This window comes from Rhagoletis zephyria, unplaced genomic scaffold (assembly GCF_001687245.7).
Source record: "Rhagoletis zephyria isolate East Lansing unplaced genomic scaffold, Rhagoletis_zephyria_1.1 Rzeph_scaffold_05946, whole genome shotgun sequence".
Classification (NCBI taxonomy): domain Eukaryota; kingdom Metazoa; phylum Arthropoda; class Insecta; order Diptera; family Tephritidae; genus Rhagoletis; species Rhagoletis zephyria.
The window spans coordinates 16,201-38,873 of record NW_016163029.1 but is presented as its reverse complement, the minus strand read 5'-3'; the positions used below and the strand labels follow the sequence as shown (position 1 = coordinate 38,873).

The 22,673-nt window shown below is 35.2% G+C and overlaps 2 protein-coding genes across 2 annotated transcripts in view; one reads left to right on the top strand and one right to left on the bottom strand.

The window, feature by feature from the left end:
* Nucleotides 1-6: 6 nt before the first annotated feature.
* On the top strand, nucleotides 7-11,305 carry LOC108372643 (uncharacterized). The gene is made up of 7 exons (XM_017628375.1): nucleotides 7-62; nucleotides 176-370; nucleotides 1,949-2,643; nucleotides 2,793-3,233; nucleotides 8,635-9,094; nucleotides 9,176-9,334; nucleotides 10,446-11,305. Exons 2-7 carry the CDS (start codon nucleotides 197-199, stop codon nucleotides 11,208-11,210), a joined length of 2,694 nt encoding a protein of 897 aa, XP_017483864.1. The 5' UTR covers nucleotides 7-62; nucleotides 176-196; the 3' UTR covers nucleotides 11,211-11,305.
* Nucleotides 11,306-18,916: 7,611 nt separating this feature from the next.
* LOC108372642 (probable ATP-dependent DNA helicase HFM1) overlaps nucleotides 18,917-22,673 on the bottom strand; it is a gene marked incomplete at its 5' end in the record, with an annotated part of 4,515 nt that continues 758 nt past the window's right edge. The window contains 6 exons of the mRNA XM_017628374.1: nucleotides 18,917-19,132; nucleotides 19,516-19,757; nucleotides 19,910-20,007; nucleotides 20,246-20,418; nucleotides 22,180-22,328; nucleotides 22,414-22,575. Of these exons, the coding sequence (XP_017483863.1) occupies nucleotides 18,917-19,132; nucleotides 19,516-19,757; nucleotides 19,910-20,007; nucleotides 20,246-20,418; nucleotides 22,180-22,328; nucleotides 22,414-22,575 (1,040 nt within the window). The remainder of the gene's footprint in view (nucleotides 19,133-19,515; nucleotides 19,758-19,909; nucleotides 20,008-20,245; nucleotides 20,419-22,179; nucleotides 22,329-22,413; nucleotides 22,576-22,673) is intronic.

The following is a 22,673-nucleotide window of genomic DNA, read 5'->3' as shown; positions in this document are numbered from 1 at the left end:
AGGAGCGTAATCGCAGCAGCAACAAAGTGAAACTTTGTGGTTATTTGAAGAAGAAGCGAAATGTTAGTATCAACCAATTGAAGTATACGATTGGAAAACTCAAGCGGAAAAATCAGCTAATTTTTTTGATATTTTTTTAACTGTGTGAAATCGTGTTTGTGGTTATTTTTATTAGAAAGTTGGTGGTTGGCGTAAGATGTGGTTTGTGCTGCAGGATAAATTACTGCTCTCCTATGCCTCCAAGGAGGAGTATGACAATAAATTGGTCTCATTTAAAGATGTACTCAACCTGGTGCCGGGTACAATGGTGCGTCCTTTGTGTGGATTTCGCTTCACCATCGAGACAACTACGCACGTGATGTATACGTTTGTAAGTAATGATTTTGAATGAACTAAATATTAACGCATGTGTACAATGAGTTAAATACCGTCGATTTCATGCTTCTGATGCATTTTCTTCTGCATTGTATGCCGTTGATTTAAATATCGTCGCTTGGCGCGCAATATCTCGCAACCGCCAAATGCAATGCCGCGTATAAGATAGTCTGAAAATTTCAAAAAATGGAAAATGAACTTATTTTCTTCAAAGCATTTGAATTATTTTCTAACTGAACTTACTTAATATCAGCTTTTACTATAATTATTCACCATTAAATTTGTGAAGTATGCAAGTATTGAAATTTTTTCTCGGTGCCACCTCATACGCGGTGTTCAATTGGCGAATGCGACGAAAACGCAAGTTTTAGGTCAAAAACAAGTTTTAGCACCGGAAACATATTTTCAATGTCGGTCCGAACAAGGTATAAGTTAGTATGTATTTCACTCATTAATTAGCCTTTTAGAAAAAATTTCAGCGCAATTTTGAATATTCGATTTTTGACAATTCTTTTCTTGCTAATTTCCCCCGTACAACGTATGCTTGAAATATTTTTTTATGTAGGAGAAAATGTGCATGAGCGTCAAGAAAAAAATTGTCAAAAATCAACGGTCCTTGCATATTTAAACTTCCTCATGCTTTACTAAAATCCAAAGCGCTACTAACATAAGTGCAAAGTTTGGAACCCAAATTTTTGGAGTTTTTGATGTAGAAATAGCCGCTGTGGTGTAGACACAAACAAGAAGTTTTCTTTTTAGATAGCGGTCGCCCCTCTGCTAGTAATGGCAAACCTCCGAGTGTATTTCTGCCATGAAAAATCGCTTTCCATAAAACTAAATAAAAAATAATTCAAATTTCTTTGAAATTTTATAGATTTTCTGGGCATACCGTAGATTAATATGCATCAAGTGGGGAAATTGGAATTGGTATGAACCGTGATCATAATGTTCGGTAGAAACTAAATGTCGTTCTCGTAGATTTATTCCCAGCTTTCGTCTAGCATAGAATTAACAATCGCGGCTCTCACTGAAACGATTTTTCATCGCAATACGCAGATGCCCCTCATTATTAACGTTAAGTTCTCGAAACTTGTTGCCTTACAGACCTTTCCCCCGACTTTTGTTTTTATATGATCCTACTTGAAAACGTTCTCGATACTTCCGTTGTTATTATGTTCTCATTGTTAATGTTCCCGAAAGTTTCGTTCCCATTCTGTTCTTCTTGAGAACGTTCCCAAGTGTTTTGTTCGCATATTGTTCTTTACGGAAACCTTCCTTTCAGAATTCATCTTGCTTCGAAATGAAACGAAAACTAAGTGAAGCGGGTGTAGGCCAGTATACATATAAGCAAGTTGATGTTTGAAAATTGATTAAAGTTTATAATTGAATTGTATGTATGTATTTTATTTCAATTAGCTGGCCCCTTAATTTTAATTTAAATTATTTAAGTTTTTTATTTTAATTCAAATTTGTTTATTTATGAGTAGGCAATTTACAACTATTTTTAATTAAGTTTATTTCAAGTTTTGCCTATTCACTTTGCATTTCATCATTTCCTCTTTGGTTTGCCCAGCATTGTGATGATCGCAACGCCTATCGTGAATGGATTACCATGCTGTTGGATAGCTTATCCGCTACAGTAAGCACTAAAGTAATTTCCGCCACTACCACCTCCTCTTCCCCAACAGCCTACTCTCTGCTGCCATTGCAACAGCAACGTTTCCGCAACATTTCCGTCGACAATATTCCGCATGCGCTTTGGTCGAACGCAGCACAAAATTCACAGCGTCAGCGTGAGCTCTCGTCCAGTTGTGATTCAATGCGGCAGCGCGCCGAATTTATGGATGGCGCTACTGAGTACGCGCATTTGGAGCGCATAGGTAATATAAAAACCGTCGGTGGTATAAAATCAGCAGCGCGGTCGCCGTTAGCGCCAGCATTGTCACTGCCCACTCACGGCAGCAGTGGTGGGGGTGGTGGTGGTGCGGCGGTGGTGCGTTTGCCAATCGCGCGCAGCACTGCGAAAATACTGGAGCGTAACGGCGTGAATTCAAGCGGTCCGACGAAAAAATACCAGCAGCAACAACAACAACAACAACAGCACCAGTACCAAAAACGACAGCAGCAACAAGTGAACTGTTGCAACAGGAGTAGTGGCACAACAGTGAACGCAACAGGTAGCAAAAGCAACAACAAAAATAACCACAACAACTTTGGTAATAATAGCAACGACAACGTCGCAGATGCTCGTTTAACTACTGAAGCGAGGTAAGTATGTATGTATGTACATATGTACTTCGCATGTGAATGGTGCAATTTGAACGAATAAAAGAAACCAGGCGCAAATGCAATTTGAAATTCAAAAATACCTTTCATATTACTGAACATAAATAAAACATTACATAATGGCATTTTAGTGCGACCCACTTCCGTTTGCATGGTGAAAGGCATTGGAGTGATTTTACCACACTCGACAACGGTCTACATCATTCGGGTACCGGTAGTACCACAACATCAACTTCCTCATCAAGCTCCTCGCATCGGCCTATCAATCAATCAGTTTTAAAAATAAATAGTATGTTCCAACAACAACCAAATTCTTCCTTGGTGTCAGAACAATGTGTCAACACAGGTCACCACAATGTGGTGAATAAAGAATTCCTACTGCATCCAAAGCCTAAGCAACCGAACTGTGATCAAAGCGAATTTATTCCAAAGCATAACCATAACAACAACTCAAATATTGAAACAAACGATCGCAACAATACATTGTTTGTGGATTGTTGTTCGGTGAATGATGATGCTCAAGTTGTGGACAACAATGTTGATGGAGCATATTCCTGCTGCGCCAAAGATAGGTGAGCAATAAAGCCACAATTTTATTGTATGTATTAATAGATATTTCTGTGTATTTTCTTAAAAACCCAGTGAGAATAGAGACGAAAGCCATTCTGAATCTAATGGCGAATTTCCACTTGACAACAAACAATGTGGGAGCCGTAAAAGAAAAAATACTGTTTTACACATACAAGATAGGTTAGTAAACGCCCCTTACTTGCTGTTGAGCATAGTTTTTTTTTTTTAAATTTAGGAAAGGATTTAGGAACTAAATTGTCAGATATGAACCAAATTGTGTTTTTTATAGATTCTTTGATTAAACTGTTTTTACCTTGCGGAACTCAATTCGCAATATCAAAGCTTTATCCTGAGATTATCATATGACCTTCATCCAATCCACCACACCAAATTCGGTCTAACTGGTTTCTTATGCGATGAATAATTCTTTTCGAAAACTTACATATGTAAAGAAACTTCTCAAAATAGGGCAGAGCCAGTCTCCAACTTTACGTTGAGTTACTAGACTTACTATATCTTATCTGATGATAATGATTCGCGAGTAACTCTATAGACCAATCAACGTTCGTTCATTTTTAATAGCTTACTGACATTTGAATGGCTAATCTTAGTTGCGATCCCGTACGAGTCCGGACTAGTCAGAAATAGTCAGAATCAGTCAGATTTTACTGGAAATCGATCCCGTACTCGGTTCTCTGACTGTTGAGAGGACAAAAAAGAGAATAAATATGGTTCTCTCTCTGTCAGAAGTTACCAGTTTTAGTCCGAGAATTTTTTTGCTGGTAAATTCTGGTAAATGTGTCAAACGATCAGCTGTAGTGTGTTTGGCAACCAAATTGTAAACAAAAGAAAAGAGCGCTCTGCTAATTCATGTTGAAAAGTATTTAATTACTTGTTTAAGTGGATTCTAATGAATTTGAAAGTATTTTTGGTTATTTACATGTGTGGGCTGGGTGTGTTAACATACAAAATAAGCAAAAATTTACAAACTAAATTTGGAGGTTATGTTGAAGTTGACAGAAGCTACCATTTTTTATTAGAAAGCGATCCCGTACTTTTCAATGTTACTCTCTCGCTCTGAGCGAATTTTTATTTTTTGAAAGTTTTACTAGTCCGAGTCCGAGGAATACGGGATTGCACCTCTTATTTTTTATCTTTGCTTGTTCGAGCGTTTAAACTAAGCCGAGCACTAAAAGGCTGGCCCTAAAAATCTTATCCAAAATTTCGCTTGGATTGCAATCGGTTTAATAGGTTTTTTCTATAATACTTGTAAGGAGCTCAAACCTGAGTTAAGGGGAGTTAAAACTAATGCAATTTGTTTATCGATTTCACCATTGTCAAGTTCCTGTTGGGATATCCATAGATATGTGTCGAGACGATGTGAGTTTGTAACATACTGATAATAGGTATATATATGTATGTGTATCGTAAGCAAGTACGCCCACACTTTTGTAGCGAAAAAAAAAACTTTTTTAATATGCAGGGGAAATGAGAGTTCAGCTATAAATAGCTGCTTCGGAGACACTAACTTTTACATGTGTGCATATACAGTGACGAACAAAAGTATTGGCACAGTGAATTTCTCGCAATATATGCAAAGTCTTTTATTCTAATTTATTTTCAATAATTCTTTATAAACATGTATTTCATTCTACACAAAAAAATATAAAAATAATATCTCTTATCTTTGGAAATTTCAAAAAATTTGCATACTAATTTGCAATTTTCTATGCAGATTTTGTAGACAAATTCTAAGTATCCAGTTATATAGCTTCATTAATTTTAGTATAACAAAGTGCAAGTTTGAGGTTGCTAAAAAATCTCGTTGATTTTTGCAAATTTTTTTCACGCAGCTTCTTCCATACAAATCAACGCTATTTCCTAGCAACTTACAAATTAGTATACAAATTCATGAATTTTCCTTAGTTTTGCATTAAGTTTAGAGATTTTATTTTTATTTTTTTTTTTGGTGTAGTATGACCTATATTTACAAAAAAATCAAAATCGAAAATAAATTAGATTAAAAAACGTTGCATTTCTTACGAAAAATTCACTGTGCCTATACTTCTGTTCGTTACTGTACATATATCCGTGGTCACAAGCCATAACTGCGTAAGTCAAGAGGTTGATTATGGTATAATGCATCATTGCTTTTATTTTTTAAACCACAACGAATTTTTCATGAGACTTGATAGGTATATTGACAGTAAGATGTGGGCACCAACAATTTTTCTTTCGGGTTAGTTTGCCAATAGTTTTTCTATGGCAAGTACGCCATTTGCAATATCAGGCTGGAAGTGGAACATTATACTAAAAGCAACCTCTCGATTTAAGCTGTTATGGCTTGTGACCACAGATAGTACAAAAATTAAACAAAAAGAGAGCTTGGAGCGATGTTTTTGATGTGAAATAAAAGCTTTAAGTGGCGCTACATACCGCGTCTAAAAATTAAATGGTTCACTAATTAAAGTTTAAATCTGGTTGAATAAAGATGATGATCAGATTTATAGAGAAGAGGCTAAGTGGTTTAGTATAAATCTCAGCTTGGAAGACACTGCACTTTGAGAAGAGATCGGCATCGGTTCCTTGTTCAATATTTGAACCATCAGTGTAGGTGGATCAGGTTTGGGCACGTTGCACTGAATTTTGAATGTGCTGAGCATTTCATTACCACTACTCGAGTAGAGGTAGTGAAGTTTTAAATGCATTAACATTAAGTGCATAGGATAATGACAAATTGGTTTCACTACCACTATGCACTTAGTGGAAATGCATTTCACTACCACTATATGGTTAGTGGTTATCAATTTTTGAGCAAGCCTGTTGTAAGGAAATGGGTGTTAAAATCGCAGATCGTAAATTTTCCTTAAGTTGAATACTAGTGTAATTAGTCAGTGATAGAGAAATTTTCGTTCCCTTACTGCTAACCAGATAGTGACAGTGAAAATTCTATATCCCTATTCACAGAGAACCCTTTGTTCCATTTTTTCCTGTTCGGAAACCGTATGTGGGCATCCTTGTATTGAAGTCCCAAATCGCCGTAATGCAGGCCAGTGCTGACTTCCAAGTCTGCTTTTTTTATGCTTGTGTGTCTGTACATATTATAATAACACTCAAAAATACAAAGGTTTATAAAGATGATTATTTTGTGTTAATACACATAATTTTTAAGCAAAAAACAAAACCAACTTCAATTCTCATATAAAAATTTAAGGCTACCGTTAATTTCGTGGTCCAAAGTTGTGCGTTAACATACATAAAAAATTAAAATAAATAAAAACATATTCCGACGAATTGATCTCCTCCTCCGTTTCTGAGGTCGATTAGAAATTGTGCATTAAAACATGCGTTTTGTAATAGACGATTATTTTCTTATTAGTGTAATTCTGTACAAAATTCAAACCAATTATAGAAAGTGGACAATCTAGCTGATAAATTATTAAACTGCTATTCACTAGCATCTCTTTTGACTCATAGTTTCAGATGTATAACATCATAATTATATTTTTAAGCCTTCAATTCACGAGTCTTCCCCAAAGCGTTGACTTCTCCGTCCTTTTGACATCATTCGATTTACCTTTAGTAATTTTCGATGGTGCCCTTTGTGAATACCCCATGCACGAAAATAGTGGTTGAAGGCGAAATATCCCCATATACCGAGGCATACGAGCCTTTGCATTTCCCCAATTATTTTCTTGTTGTTCAATCCGTCTATAGCTTTGCATCGAAGTAGGGATCCGCTCTTTTTTGGAGGAGCTAACTCCAACTTAAACAATAACAAGTGCTCACTCCAATAGCCCACTTATCATTGGCAGAAATTCGCCTAAGATAAATACATATTACCAAGTCGGCACGAGGAAGTTTGGTCGCAGGCTCGACAGGAAAAAGAGTATAGTCGTATAGCTGTTTTTTTCTTAAATTAGCTATTCAGTAAATCATGTACTAAACTGGTCCCAAATATATTGTTTTAGATATGTATATGAACATACATATGTTTCTAAATACTTGCGCCTAGTGTAGGGCACTTTCATCAATGCCATAGATAATAAAACCTCGTGTCTATAAAAACCTCAAAGGCATCTGGATTCTGCCGATACGTCAATGTGCTGGCTTCGGCTGTGAATGAAGTTCAATTGTGGATGCAAAGCCATCAGCTAGTCTAAAGTAATTCATGTGCGGCGAGGTGCATTGTGTTCATACACTCATACATACATATGTATTTTATATTTGTGTGCCTGCATATTCGTCTGTTTCCGTATTATGGTGTGCTATTTTTGACTCCACTCTAAAGGCAACGTAAACAGCAACATAGAAGGTACCATTGAGTGTCGGCAAGTAACAATCAGCATCCAGCTATTAGAAGCAACGACAAGCATAGAATACAAACTCGAATGTCACGCAGGAAAACGTATATATTTACATACATAAATACGTACAGTGAACCAAATACAAACTGGGACGCGATATTTTTGCAAGTTTTGACTATTTTTCTTTAGTTTATTTTTTTTTTTTTTTTGAAAGTGTAGCTGATTTTTTAATAAACAATATATACCAAATTTCAGACTTTGTGTAAAAATTATGAAATTTCTGCAAAAATGCAACAAAATTTATAACTTTTTAATCAGCATCTTTAGATAAAATTTTGGTAATTCAAATTTGCACTTTAGTGTACTAAAATTTAATGGGCTACAAAACTGCGTACCAAATTTTTTTTTCTAAAGATGCAGGTTATGAAGTTAGAAGTTTCGGTGCAATTTTGCAGAACTTTCATAATTTTTGCACAAAGTCCAAAATTTGGATTTATATGGCTTTTGTTAAGTAATCAGCTATACCTTCATAAACAAATATTTAACATTAAATGAATTAAAAAAAAAGAATAGCCAAAACTTGGCGAAATCCGGCGTACCAATTTATATTTGGATCACTGTATATATATTTATACAGACACACATACATATGTATGTATGTATGTATGTATTGTTTCGAGCCATTGATTCACTGCATTTTGCAGCAGCAGCGCATTGCCTCCATACAAGAAATTTCAAATGATTTGTAATTATATGTCTAAGTAGAACTGTTTAACGCACAAATGGCTACATATAAGGTAGTACAGAACGACTACCTTGTAAGCGTTTGCACCATACAGCGAAGGCACTTGAAATCACTGGAAAAGTAAGAAATCAAACCAATATTCAAGTGTATTTAGTTGAATTATTTAGGAATAGGAGCATGTGCGCTCACAATCAGAAAACAGATGCCTTGCAGATGCCTCTGCAGTTCATCGGTCTACAGCGTACTCCTTTATGCACTTACATACTTGCATATGCACTGAGGTGTTTGTGTAGCGTTTGTTTTTTTCGAGTTTCAACTTACAAAAAAAAAAAAAAAATCCTTTACTTACAGCAAAGCAATGGTAATGGTGAAAGACCAAATTCAGCGAATGAACATCAAAGGCCGGAAGGAAATGATGTCGTATACGAATGCAGACACAGTCGATAGGCGTGAGCGCAAGCGAGTTGTCATAAAGAAACGGTTGGAGGAGGAGTCGATTATTGAAGGAGCCAGTATGTCAAAGGCAGTAGGCGGTGAAGAGTGCAGCGGAACAGTGTTAGACAGTAATGGTGAAAATGATGTCGAGGTGCGACCACTTGCGCTGGGCAAAGATGTGGAGACAACATTGAACAGATCTTCAGAGCCAATTTATGCTGTGGTCGATTTAGCGCATAAATATGCCCAACGACAGCAACGTTATGGCAAAAATAATCTGAAAAATTTAGATACGAATTTTTGTAGAAGTTACGAAAGCATTCTTCAAGGTGTGGAACCTAGTATTGTGGCGCCAATCAGAGGCGGATCGATAGAGGTTAGTGAGTCGTTAAGTGTAGCTGATGTATGTATGCACGTACATAAATATTTATCTGTTTTCGTTATTTATTCTTTTTAGAAATCCACTAGTAAATTACATGTCGAGGACGATATTGACGGCATCTATGAGGATGGTGATAAATTTGCTGAATGTTGTAAAAATGGTGACATGCCTGATGGTGAAGATGATGAAAACATATACGAACCTGTGGGTTTCGAAAACTTCGCGAATCCGAAGGTGAGTTTTTCTAAATCAATCTTATATGTATGCATTTTTTAGGCTAAACAAAGTCTACTTAGTTATGAATGAACTTCACCTATGTGAAAAGATTCATTTTATTATTTAAAAAAAAAAAATGTGGTTTTTCAGAACAAACCGATCTACATACATACATTCTAGGAATGTTTATCCCGGGATTCCGCGATCCCGGCAAATAATCTCGGGGTTTTCGGGATTTGTAATTTGCACTGATTGCAGTAATAGCAACTCCTTTTCTTGACCAGTATTGGCTATATTTCTTTTTTTATTTAATAAATAATACTTTTTTATAAGTGTCTCACTTATTATACATATAAAACCGTGTGATAGTAAATATTACTCACAAAAATAAATATATTCGCGAAACCATAGGCCAAATATAGTAAAATTGCGTTTTTAGTTTTTCACTCTGTCGCCAGTAATTTAAAAATGATTTAAAAAATTTAGTGAAATGTGCTTAGAGAAAAAGTATAGGTATCACATTAAAGAGAAAATTCTGAAGAATTTAAACTTCTTACTCATGTGTTTTACTGTAACGCTCATAGCTTTAACATAACTTCAGCTAAGACAATGGGCCTTATACGGTGTTCACATGAGGCGATTTTCCGGGTAATTTTAGAGGCGATTAGTTGAATCAAAAGTTGGCTGCACCCCAACTTCACTGGAAGCGATTAGTTGAAAGGCCGTTGAAACCAGGCGATTTTTGCTTTAAACTAAAAGTTTCCTATAAAATCGCCCCATGCGAACACCATATGCAAAAATTTAGTCTGAGCTTAAGCTCACTTTTTATGCCTAAGGCCGAATGTTTTTGAACACCTTATAAAATGCGAATGTGCAGTGAAGTGTGATGGCTAACATTTGAAGTGCATGGTCGAATTGCCGCTTTCTTTATATTCTGTACCTTAAACAAAAAAATTTTTTGAATCAAATTCGTAATGTCTCCAAAATAAGACTACATATCTGTCGTTTGAAGACGCCATAGAAATACATGCATACGTACCTACATATAAGAACCTCCATATGACAAATACTTAAGCTTAAACAAATTAGTCCTTGAAAAACTAACGTATAAACTTTCTTTTGTTTTCAGATCAATGACTCCGCGACGCAACCCAGTGCTCTTTGGCGATACATTACACGTTTGAAAGTTAATTCACTGCTACAATTTAGGCGCATGCGCCGCAACAATCATCATGTCGACTATGATACCATTGATTTACCTACGCACGCAATATCACCCACGCTTACACCAAATGATAGGAAAACAACGACACTAACAAAGAAACATCATCATCAACAGCCTTCAACAGCGTGCACAGCATCAACACCGACATCACAATTCGCCAACATTAAACACAAATTTGGCGCACATCGAAAATCAATGCAAGTGCGCGTGCGTAAAATGTGTGCGCGCACCCACGAACCAAAGACAACTTTCAGCAGCAGACAGCCAATGCAGCAACAAATTACACCTAATGGTCACTTTAATGATGGAGCTACTAACGGCATCAACACTGGCAGTAGCTGTGGTGCCAGCGCTAGTGGCGGTGTGGGCGGTAGTGGAGCGAAGAAATCAAAGTATCGTTGGAAATCAGTGAAAATTAGGCCAAAACATTTCAATGGCGCCACTTGCAGCAACAGCAGCAGCACAACCGATGATATTAGCAACAAAACAACAACAACGCGGCCGAGTTTCTTTGGCAGTCTGCCGCATTTGCGTAAAGCGCGTGTCTCACTTTTCTCCACGCCAAATTTGCATGCGGCGACGACGACAAAAGATCAGAATAGTAATGTGAGTGGGGTGGTGAATAAAGTGGCAGCGGATTTGGCGCATGCCGGTGACAAAAGTGAATGAGCAGCTGAATATGAGTGTTGGGAATTTTTCAAAACAATTGTATGTGTGTACACATGTATATAAATATATACATGTGCAAGTTGAGAGAATGTGTTTTTGTACAAATCTAAATGCGTATGCAAAAGCCCTAAAAAACTGTATGTACATACACTGTCGGCAAAAAGTATTGGCACAGCAAATTTTTCACAATACATGTAACAATTTTTATTCTAATATTTTTCCGGCATTTCTTCTTTACAAATATGGTTCATTCTACCACAAAAAACATAAAAATATAATTCCAAAACTTTGTGCAAAACTCGCGAAAATTCAACAAATTTGCATGCAAATTTTAAACTTTCTAACCAGATTTTGACTATGCAGTTTTGCAGCCCATTAAATTCTAGTAAAAAAAAATACAAGTTTGGAGTTAGTCGAAAATCGCATTGATTTTTGAAATTTTTTTTTGTTGAAGGTGTTTTGCTCTTTTTCCATATAAAGTATTTTCGAATTGTTTTTTTTGTATGGAAGATACTGCGTGAAAAAAAATTGCCAAAAATCAACGGTAATTCCTAGCTACTTAAAACTTGTACTTCATTATAATAAAATTGATTGGGATACATATCTGCATACTCAACAAAAATTCTAAATAATTTGATTAAAAAGTTGAAAATTTTCATGAAAGTTTGCTGAATTTTCGTAAGTTTTCCACAATATTTTTATGAGTTTGTTGTAGAATGAACCATATTTTAATAAAAAATTCGCGGAAAAATATTAGAACAAAAATTGTTGCATATATTGTGAAAAATTTGTTGTGCCAATACTTTTTTCCGGTAGTGTAAGTAAAAACTAGAGCAACTTCATAGAAACTGATGTCGAATAGTTTTAGTTACTTTGTTATTAATAAAAATTGTCGAAGGTGTCTTTGAATATTTTGTATATGTTCGCATAAGACTGCATTTTCCTGTCTGAAACATGAGAAAACATATCGCCAGCTTAAAGATGACAATTTTCCAGTCCAGTTTTTGTTATAACTCATATTTTGACATAAGCGTCAAGAGAAAATAAAAATGCATCGCTTCCAAAAGTATTATGTACATTTAATGAAACACAAAATTTGCTAAGTCCAAAAGAGGCAAAGGAAATTCGATAAGTTTTTTCTAATAGAGGTCGCCCCTAAGCAGGCAATGGCAAACCTCCATGAAAAACTGCTTCTCATAAAAATACAATCAACAGAAGCTCGGCCAAACACTAAGGATGCGTTCACACAGGAAGCGGGGTCGGTCGAGCTGGGCGGAGCCGTTCCGAGCTTTCAAATTAATGTAGCTATAGGAAAGTACAGCAAGCTATACCAGAAGCATTCTGGAGCTGAAAGCAAAGTATTTTTGATTTTCTGATGCGAACAAAAAATAAAAATAAATAAACGCCAATCTATTATTATTATTATTATTATTATTATTATTATTATTATTATTATTATTATTATTATTATTATTATAATAGGAAATTTTTTAATTAATTCGAACGCTTCTGATTCCTATGGAGTTTTGCTTTGCTTTAAACATGCAAAATGTTGAATTGAAAGTCTTCAAAAATACCTGAAGAAAATGGCTATAAGAAGTTTTTTCCTCTCCTGCAAAATTTTTAAAAATGGATTTTAAAAAATAACCGTGCCATGGTTATGATTCTCATTTGATATAACATTGAATTTTTCATAGTGAAAGCAAGCCTAATGTGTGTATTCAACTGGGAATCAAATCACAAAACTTTGTATTTCAAAGTTGGACTTAAAACATACAAATGTCATTACGTAAACTTTAATTAAGTTCGTTTCCAAATAGCAGATTCAAATGGTATTTTTTTAACCGATTTCAAAAAAAGAAGGAGGTTATCAATTCGTCGGAAAATATTTTTTTTGATGTATGTTACCGCATAACTTTAGACCACGTTAACCGATTTACATAATTCTTTTTTAAATGAAAGGTGCTACCACAGAGTTGGTCCCATACTAATTCAGTTTAGATGAGAATTGAAGTCGGCTTTGTTTTTTGCTTACTTGTTTGTAATTTCAATGCCATATGAAAATTCGTCATAAAGGGCTTTCCAAACCCAAATTTTTTGTTTTTCAATTTTACTGGCATGACATGGCATCGACAGAAATGAGGGGTATCATAGTATAGATATGAGGTTCTTTCTTTGTCAGAAGTTGCCAAATTTTACCCAAAGAATCTTTGTTGGCAAAATAAAAGAATCATTAAACCATTAGATCTTCTGTGCTGTCCAAATAAATTGAAAGTTGAGTAAACAAAACGTAAAGCACATCTGCATTTTTACATTATGAAAAATATCGTAACGAAGAAATATCAAGTTTTGGAAGTAATTTAGCAAATCGCCATTTTATAAAATACAGCTATGAAATAAAAAGTGGTGTATTCGATTTATTTGACAGAATTACCAGCATTTTCCCATATCCCTGGAGGTGTTTATTGCAGAGGACTGGAACTTGGCACCGAGATGTATGTATATACAAAACTTATTTCATACATATGGAAAAAAATTTGACAAGGTACCTCCCGTACAAATTTACTATTTTGTATTGCATATCTCTAGAGGTGTTCATGGTAGAGTACTGGGACTTGGCACTGGGGTATATAAAATCAATTTCAAACTCATGGATGAAAATCAGGGTTATAAGAAAAAGGAGCGTGGCACAAACTGACTTTTTCTTGCCACATATTCCTGGAAGTATTTGTGGAAGAATACTGGAACTTGGTATTGCTCATGGAAAAAATGTAAGTTATTGCAAAAGGAGGCATTTGGCCTCCCATACATACTAAAACTTTCTTAATACATATATGTGGAAGGGTAGAAAATCTCTGGAAGTATTTTAAATTTGTTATGGAGATTTATTTTATAAGTGCGGTACTGACAGAAAAAAATTGCATTTAATGCAAAAGGAGAGCGAGTCGGGTTCGGCCTTATAATCTAAAGCTCTCATGAGAATGGGTATTTTATCATGGCCAGGATACTAAACTTTAGTTGGAAACATTAGGACCCGCCGTGGTACCTCCCAGAATGTTACACTTTCACGCGGCGTATCCGTGAAACTATTTTAAGGTAAACTTAGAGGGACTGATACCTTTCTTTCTGATACCTGAACTTTCTTAAAAAAATGTAGAGCTATAACAAAATGGGCACAGAAATAAAATATAACATCATTAAATTATTTTTCATATTTGTATAAAAACCTGGGTTAAAACCCGCGGGTATAAGATAGTACTTAATAAAATAAAAAAAGTGAGACTCAAATTAAATTCAAATGTTAATCAATTTATGTAAGTGAGGCAGTAACAAAAGTAAGTATAAAGCACATAAAAATAGTTAACTTCTTACCGTTTAATTGATGTTTTAAGTACAAAATTGCAAAAATCTTCGAAAGACATGTTATGCAAACTCTGAGTTTCACTAAGTTCAAGATCGCGCTCAATGTCCTCATAGTCGACACATTCCGTAGGATGAGTATTTTCGGCGTAGCCAGCAGCTTTGCATTTCATGTCGAGCACTAGGTTCATTACTTCGCCATTAATTTGTTTAGTTGTTTTGGGGTTACCATTGGTATCGTTCAATATTTGTAGGCGAAATGGGTTTCGCAGTGTAGCTGTCTGGTCGGGTTTTGTAGATTGACTCACTTTTTTTGTATGAACTCGCTCTTGAGACTTATGCTCACATTTTTCCTGCATGTGGTGCGATGCCTTGGAAGCCGTTGAATTCGCCTTAGCTTTATATTTAATATTTTTATCGTCTACTGCCTTTTTAACCAAATTTAATGCGCATTCCCCGTTCTTATTCATATTCATAAATACATCTTTGGCTTCGCGTCTCGGTGTTGAGCTACACCCTGGTACTGACTTCTTCTCTTCTCCTCGGCTAATTCTGCTATTACTTAATTTTGCCGTTATATAGTCGATTGCAGCATTTGTGTGCCACATGCGCTTATAAATATTTTTAAAGTTAATAATTGTACGTTTTTCAGGCTGTAAACGCGCAAAAGCCAAAGCTACTTTATAGCATAGTAAGTAATTTTCGACGCTTTTCGGTGTATTTTTCAATGATTCAGAGCTTTTTCCGGTCAAAGTGATGCTCGTCAGAGACATATCTTCATCTTTTGTGCTGGCGTCGCACCATGACATATTCAAGCTGTCGGTCGCTTTGCGCGACAAGTCCAAACCGCATATTTCATAATTTTGTTTAGATGCTGAAGCTGGTGAATTTGCCGGATTCCCTCCAAGAAAATTAAATTTGTTTAAGTTTCGATGAACAGCCTGTGGCCTGTCAGATTTTATATGTTTTTGATTTTCTTCAATTTTATCATGTGGCAAGTCGACTCTTGTAGTCAAATTTAAAGGTTCATCAATGTGGATCGAAACGCCACCGTTATCTACATTTGAAGTCTCACGATACAACGTTTGCGTTTTTGATATTGCAGCATCATTTGCAATAATACTTTTATTATTTTTTTGTGCAGGTTCATAAGAAGCATGTGTCTCTGGGATCTCCAGAAAAGTGCTAATTTGCATATCATATGGAATTTCGCACTCAGATGTTTGTGGGATTAAAATTTTGATATTTTCATAAGACCCTCTTGGTTGTTGCATCTCAGGGAATTTAGAAATTTGAGTGCCTTTTGAAGAGTCACGTTCCATTGCTGGTAGGTTCAATAAAGTTGAAATTTCATTGTGTTCAATAGTGTCAACACTATGCGCTCTTTCGCGTAGTCCCGTTGACTTTTGTGTTTCTAGAAATGCAGAAATATCATGTAAATCCGGTGTGGTTGCTCTAAGCGTGGGTAATGCCACTTTTAAATCATTATTTGATTTACTTTGGCTCTCCTTTAATCTAACAAATTCTATATTTCGTTCTTTTGATAGTACCACACTAGTAGCCGTTTTATATGATTCGGTTGTAGTGTACTTCCTTTGCGTAAAAAATTGTGTTAGTTTAGTCTGTACCAATGTTGCATTTTTGTCCGATTTGTTTGCGGAATCATTGAACAACAATGCTTCTTCTTCTTTTTCGTTATTCTTTAACTCGAAATTGCTATCATTAGCTACACTAGCCATTGTATAAATCGTATTATTTGAAATTTTTGGTTTGGCAAAGGTAAAGCTTTCTAAATTCATGAAGCTTCTGCTCTTACTGGTAACTGTTGAGTCAACTGTAACGTCACAAATGTCAGAAAGGGATAAGTTCGGCTTTGTTTTCCTATTACGTTTTGTAACCAATCCCGATTCTGATTGCTGCTTCCTTTTTTTACCTTTTTTCGTTTTTGGTGGGATTATGGAGTCCTCCTTGATGGGCTCATTTAACACTAGCGTTTCATGTACATCAACGCCAACTGGAATGAGAGAGAGAGTGTGACATATGTATTTTATTTTATTTTGAAGAAATCAAAATGGAACGGAGTTATAAAAAAGAGGAAGGATATGTACTGTCACAAAGTTCGTTCTTTCGATATGCCGAAGCAAGTTCTCTAATACTGAACAAGGCGTAGTATTGTTTCAAATTCCACTAGATATGTATCTGACAAATGGTTGATATATGGCTGGACATAACCAGTTAAGCCAGAAAGCATTGCAATAGGTGAGTTTGGTCGGAGAATTCAGATATTTAACAGTGCCGAAGGCAAAATGTCCGAGCATTTTTCTGACGGAAATACACGGCATACTCTATATGCAGAATTATACTAATCAGAGACTTGTGAACCTAGGTAACTTCAAGCAGAAGTTAATGCTCGTTCATCCTTATCCCTGGAGTGTGTTTACGCTGCTTACCAGGACGCAAGAGCATAGAAAGACAATGATAAAACTGGGACACACGTAGTAAAGGCAAAGAAATTGCGGCCCAGTCCTTTTTGAAAGTAGGGCCAACAAACTATCAAAAAAGAGTTCTGAAAAAAGCTTAAGAAATGAAGATAAGCATTGGATCAATAAAAAGGAGCCACGGCCTACGAAACGCCTACCAGAAACGTACAAAAGAAGAGTAGATTAATCATCAGTTCAAAGTAGAAACTGTGGATTCTTACCTGTATCCTCAAGGATTGTAATGCTTCGGCGATGTAAACTGGTTTAGATACGATATTTGCGTGCAGCAATGGCATTGGTGGCCTGTGTTTGAAAACACCAAAGAGAGTTATGGAAAAAAGAGAGTGGAATATAGAATATTTCAGGGCTTAGCTACCCCTGACCCGATTTTCGCAGAATTACCAGCTTGGAAAGAAATTTCAAAATAGAACAAAGGAATAAAGCAAGCTGGAACTACACAAATTCCAAGAAATACTCCCAGCTGCATTGTAGCTGGCATCTTTGGGCCAAGATCAATGGGTAAACTCCTAAGTATATGTATGTATCTCAAGGAATCAATCTTCAACGAAAGTATCCGTATGAAAAATCCTTATATTAAGCGACAGTGAGGCCACACATGTGCCTTTCTTTTCCATGAAAGCAAGTCTGTATTGATTCTCGGCCGCGTAGAGATTGAATACTTTAGCGGCAAACAATAGGGTCTAACTTCCCTGAGTTTCAAGCCAAAAGAGGCATGGAATAGAACTGTACACCATTAACGAAGAGCTTAGTAGAGAACAGAGAACAAGTAGAGAATAGCACTGGAACCATTTTGAGGATACTATGGGACAAGATACGACAAGTCTATTAACCTCACATAGAACAAATTGTGCTTTATTTTGGGGAAAATAGACCAAATCAAAATCAGATCAAAAATAGTGTCATTTGATAAAAGAGGTTTTCAATGTTTTTATTTTTTTGACCTGAAACCAATATGTGATGAACTTTTACGAACAATTTTAACACAAGGAATCCATTTCCATGGTCATAAGAACCGAAAACAGCATTTTTAATTTTTGTATACATCTAAAAATTAATTTTAAAGATCTGAACCCGAATTGCGGCATTCGTGATCGAGTGATTACTCTTTTCGAATCGAATGAAACAAAATGACAGCTTTTTTTCCACAATACAATTTAAACGGGCGAAGCACACTCGCATTAGAATGCCGCGATCTCAAAATAAAATTTCGACTCGAGTTACGTTCGATTCGGTCCCAGATCTTTAAAATTAAATTTTTAGATACAAAAAAAATGCGTTTTCGGTTCTTGCGACCATGACAATGGATTCCTTGACGAAAAAAAAACTAAAGTATGTGTGATTTTTTTTTTTAAGTATGTACTGGATTCAGGACAAAAAAAAATTCTGAATTATCCAATTTAAATGCTTTGAAATACCGTTACATTTATTTTGATCTCTTTTTCGTTGTCAACATATTTGATTTTGTTCCTTTTTTCCAAAATAATGCTAAAAAATCGTCCTTTTGAAATTCCTAGAGCAAGTAAGTAAATACGAATATTTTCTTATTCCGTTATATCTATCGACCTAACCAACTAGAGTTACACCACCAAATGGAACTTTTTCATTTGTCCGGCAAAAAAACTTAAAGTAAACCATCGTCATACAAAATTTTACCGAGCTTCTTTAATTTTGTTTAAAAACTTACCTAATGTTGCATGAATGACGTGGGCATATATCTTCTCGACATGGGGATTTGTCAGTTTAATGGATTTCATGAAACACCCACATTCCAAAAGCAGCGAATCACTATAAATAAAAATAGGAACTAATTATAACTAATTGAATAAAAATATTTAAAGTTTCTTATTACAGATCTTCGATGAAAAGCAAAAGCTCATTTTCCGAGTCACCCACAATCAGCATCGCATTTGTGCCACGACAAACAAAAGCTTCGTTAACTTGTCGCACACAGAGACACAACATACATTGCGAATCGCGCTCCAATTGCAACGTATATTCAGGGAAAGTCTGTTGTAGATTTTGCAATATCTCATCGCCAAAGGGATACGATTTGTTTAGTATCTGTCAATGAAATCAGTAAAATAAGATAAGCGTTTTAAATACTTAAACAAACAATACATGGAAAATAAGCTTCAAAAACCGTTAAAATGACATGACGAAAGTACAAAATATAATACATTGCCAGCGCAATTGCATTCGTTGAGCGAAATAATTGTGCCACCAAAAGTAGAGGATTAGGAGAAGGAGAGGGGGGTTGGGTAGCTACTGTTTGAGTGACCTACCCATGTTGCTACTGAATACATATTAACTTGCATACAAATATATAAGCGCTTAATAGCAAAAGCTATATGTATCGGATTACATATGTGTATATTTAAAAATACCGTAAATATCTATGAGCTAACAAGCAAACAGAGCAATAATCTTCCCTCGCTCCTACCTACCGCTTCAATGGTGCGCGCCTCTGTCGCCCTCAGTGATTTCAGTGTAGTTTTCCCAGCGTACACCAGTTGAGCTGAGTAAACGGCACCGATTTTCTGCAATTGTTTCGCTGCATACTCTGAATTTTCCCACATTTTGGCATGGAAGCATTTCGCGATTGTCACGGTATGCAATAACGCCTTGTAGCGGCCCAAATGTAATGCATGCGCTTGATGCTCTGACAATCGCATATACTCCAACAGACCTGCGGGGCGAAGAGAGTGGGAGAATGGCAGAAAAAGAATGCGCATGCTTAATAAGGGTGTAATGTTAACATTGTCAAGAATTTCAATAGTCAAAGAGATGTGTTAGAAATAACTTCGTACGTATCTATTTAAACAAACAAAAGAAACTAACATTTTGCAATACGATCACCGATGCGTATCATTTTCAGCGATTCCAGCGCCAAAGTGGGGGAGGCGATCGGTGTATTCCCAAATACCGCTTGCAACAAACTGCAAAAAAGCAAAAAACACTATATAAATTATCACACATTAAATTAAATTCAATGAATTAATCACTATTAAGAGATTAAATGTATAATAATGGGCATTTCATTACAACACTTTGCAACTTTTCAAACGTTTAACTTCCGCGAGAAAAGAATACATAGCGTAAACAAAGTAATGCATTTTTTTATAATTTACTTAGGAATTTCCCATTTTCTAAAAACAACTTAGTAATTAAAATTACCATGAAATTTTATCCTCACGCGTTTTGATGCGACCGGCACGCGGAAATCGCAATGGTGTATTATTTAACGCATTCAAAATTCGCTTCTCATTTACTCTGACAGCGAATTCATTGAATTCTCTGCAACGTACAATCAGCTCAAGAATTTTTAAGAATGTTTCATCACCACGAATCTGCAACAAAAATACTATCAATGTATTCTAAAACATATTAAAATATTTAAATAATATGTACTATGTAGTGAAATCGCGTGTCGTTAAAACGCCAAAGATAGAATTTCAAAAACCTACAAACTATTCCAAATGCTAGTGAGGGTCTTAGCAATGCGAGTGTCATATATGTATATTCTAAATCCGTGCAGCCGTTTCGCTTAATCTAACTTCAAAATATAAAATCTTATCGCACATCTACACACCAAGGGCTTTATTTTGACCCCTCATATTTCAGAAATAAACAGGCAGTTTATAAAATTCATTTCCGAGTGAACTTCTTCAAAGCTTAAATTGAGTTCGAAGCGAATTTGGTTTAAATTCACTCGGAAGTGAATTGCAGAAGCTATCTGAAAGCCTTTTCAGACCCCTCAAAAATCATTTAACTTATTAAATAATTTGAAAATCAGCTTATAAAATACGTGGCAACCCTACTAAGTACGTATATTTCAGAAATAAAACTTTTTCAATCCCATTACGATTGACACCCATATTTTAATAGTTCATTTAACTTTTTAAATAATTTGAATTTTTGAACAGGTGGCGACCCTCTGCAAACACCTAAAAAATATTCCTAGTATTCAAACTAAAGATTTCTTAACACTCTTTCGTTTGACGCCAATATATACGCCCAAATTTTAATACATATTTGAATTAGGTAATTGCCTTAACTTAAGTTGAGTTGAATTTTTTAAACAATTGGCAATCCTCCTAAAGATATATATATTTCAGAAATAATGCCTTTTCAAAATCATTTCGATGATACCCTTCCTTTAATAATTCATCCAACTTATAAAATAATTTGAATGCCACTTTATAAACACGTGGCAACCCTCTTCAAACATTCTAAATGTTGAGACTCATGTTTTCTTAACATCCTTTTGCTTTATATTTTAAATAACATGCGTGAAAGTTAATTAAATTCGAATTTTTAAACAGATGGAGACTTTTATCAAAAGGAGTTCTTAAATATTCTTTGTCGAACACTGCGATACATATTTTAATTAACTGATGAATGAAGTGGAATTTTATTTATAAACACTTGGCAACCCCGGTTAATATAGTTCTGAAATAAAAATATTTTTTTTACAGTTCAAACTAAAGACTTCTTTAACACTCTTTTGTTTGATATCCATATACGTAATGACATTTCATATAACTTGTGGATAAGTTAATTAAATTTGACATTTCAAGCAGGTGGCAACCCTCTTTAAAATTTTTTATATTTTCAAACTACTACCTTCTGAACCCCCTTTCGTTTGGCACCCACATGTTGATTTCTCCTACCTAATTCCTGTAATTCAAATTGATTTTTTAAACAGGTGGCAACCCTCCTTAAGTTGAGTTAAGAAACAAGGATTTGCCAAACCATTTTGATTGCTACCCATTTTGTAATAATTGACTATTTCTAAGTAATTTGAATGTAATTTTTTAAAAGGTGCATCTCTTTTCAAGAAAATAAAACGTTTTTGCATATCTGCAGCCTTTTAATTTGAAACCCCATTTTGGAAAATCAAAGGAACGGTGCGGTAACCATGGCATTGCCTATTAAATAATTTGAATTCAATTGTTCTACAAGTGGCAACTCTGTTCGAAAAAATAAAACCAGTATGCGCACCTACAAGCCAAGTGCTTTAATTTGACACTTTTTTTTGAAAATCGAGCCTGGACAAAAGATCCCTTCGCGTATTATACATATATATATAATAATATAGATTTAAACACCTGTCGAAAAAGTTTCATTGTCTCGAAGCATAGATAATATTTGGCCATTAGTTTGCCATAACTGGTTGTTTGCACATCTAATTCATTTTGTGGATTTCTGGATATAAGACCAGCGCTCTCAAGTTCTTGTATCTGCACTAAGCACATTTCTGCAAATGGAATCAAAATTTTAAAAAATCTATATATGTACATTAAGGAAGTAGAAAACAGTATACAATTACTATTCAAACTCACTTTCCAATTTATTTTCAATTATATCCTTATCCATATTTTGCTCTAAACCATAGTACGTAGGATTTTGCATCGACCGCACATAAAAATACGTTGAACGCATCCAATTCATGGCTACCTCAAGATTATTGATGGTATCCAAAGCAATTTCGGAGTTTAGGTGCTCTGCCAAGTGTTTATGTAAATGTGATTCAATTGGCATTTTGCCATTCATTAGAGTTTCATATTTGTGCTGAAAGAATGAAAAAGATTCAGAAATGTTA

Coding starts and splice junctions, on each gene's coding strand:
- LOC108372643 (XM_017628375.1), top strand. CDS start 197: ATGTGGTTTGTGCTGCAGGATAAATTACTGCTCTCCTATGCCTCCAAG. Junction 3,234..8,634: donor TCCTGCTGCGCCAAAGATAG/GTGAGCAATAAA, acceptor CTTTACTTACAG/CAAAGCAATGGTAATGGTGA. Junction 9,095..9,175: donor TCAGAGGCGGATCGATAGAG/GTTAGTGAGTCG, acceptor TATTCTTTTTAG/AAATCCACTAGTAAATTACA.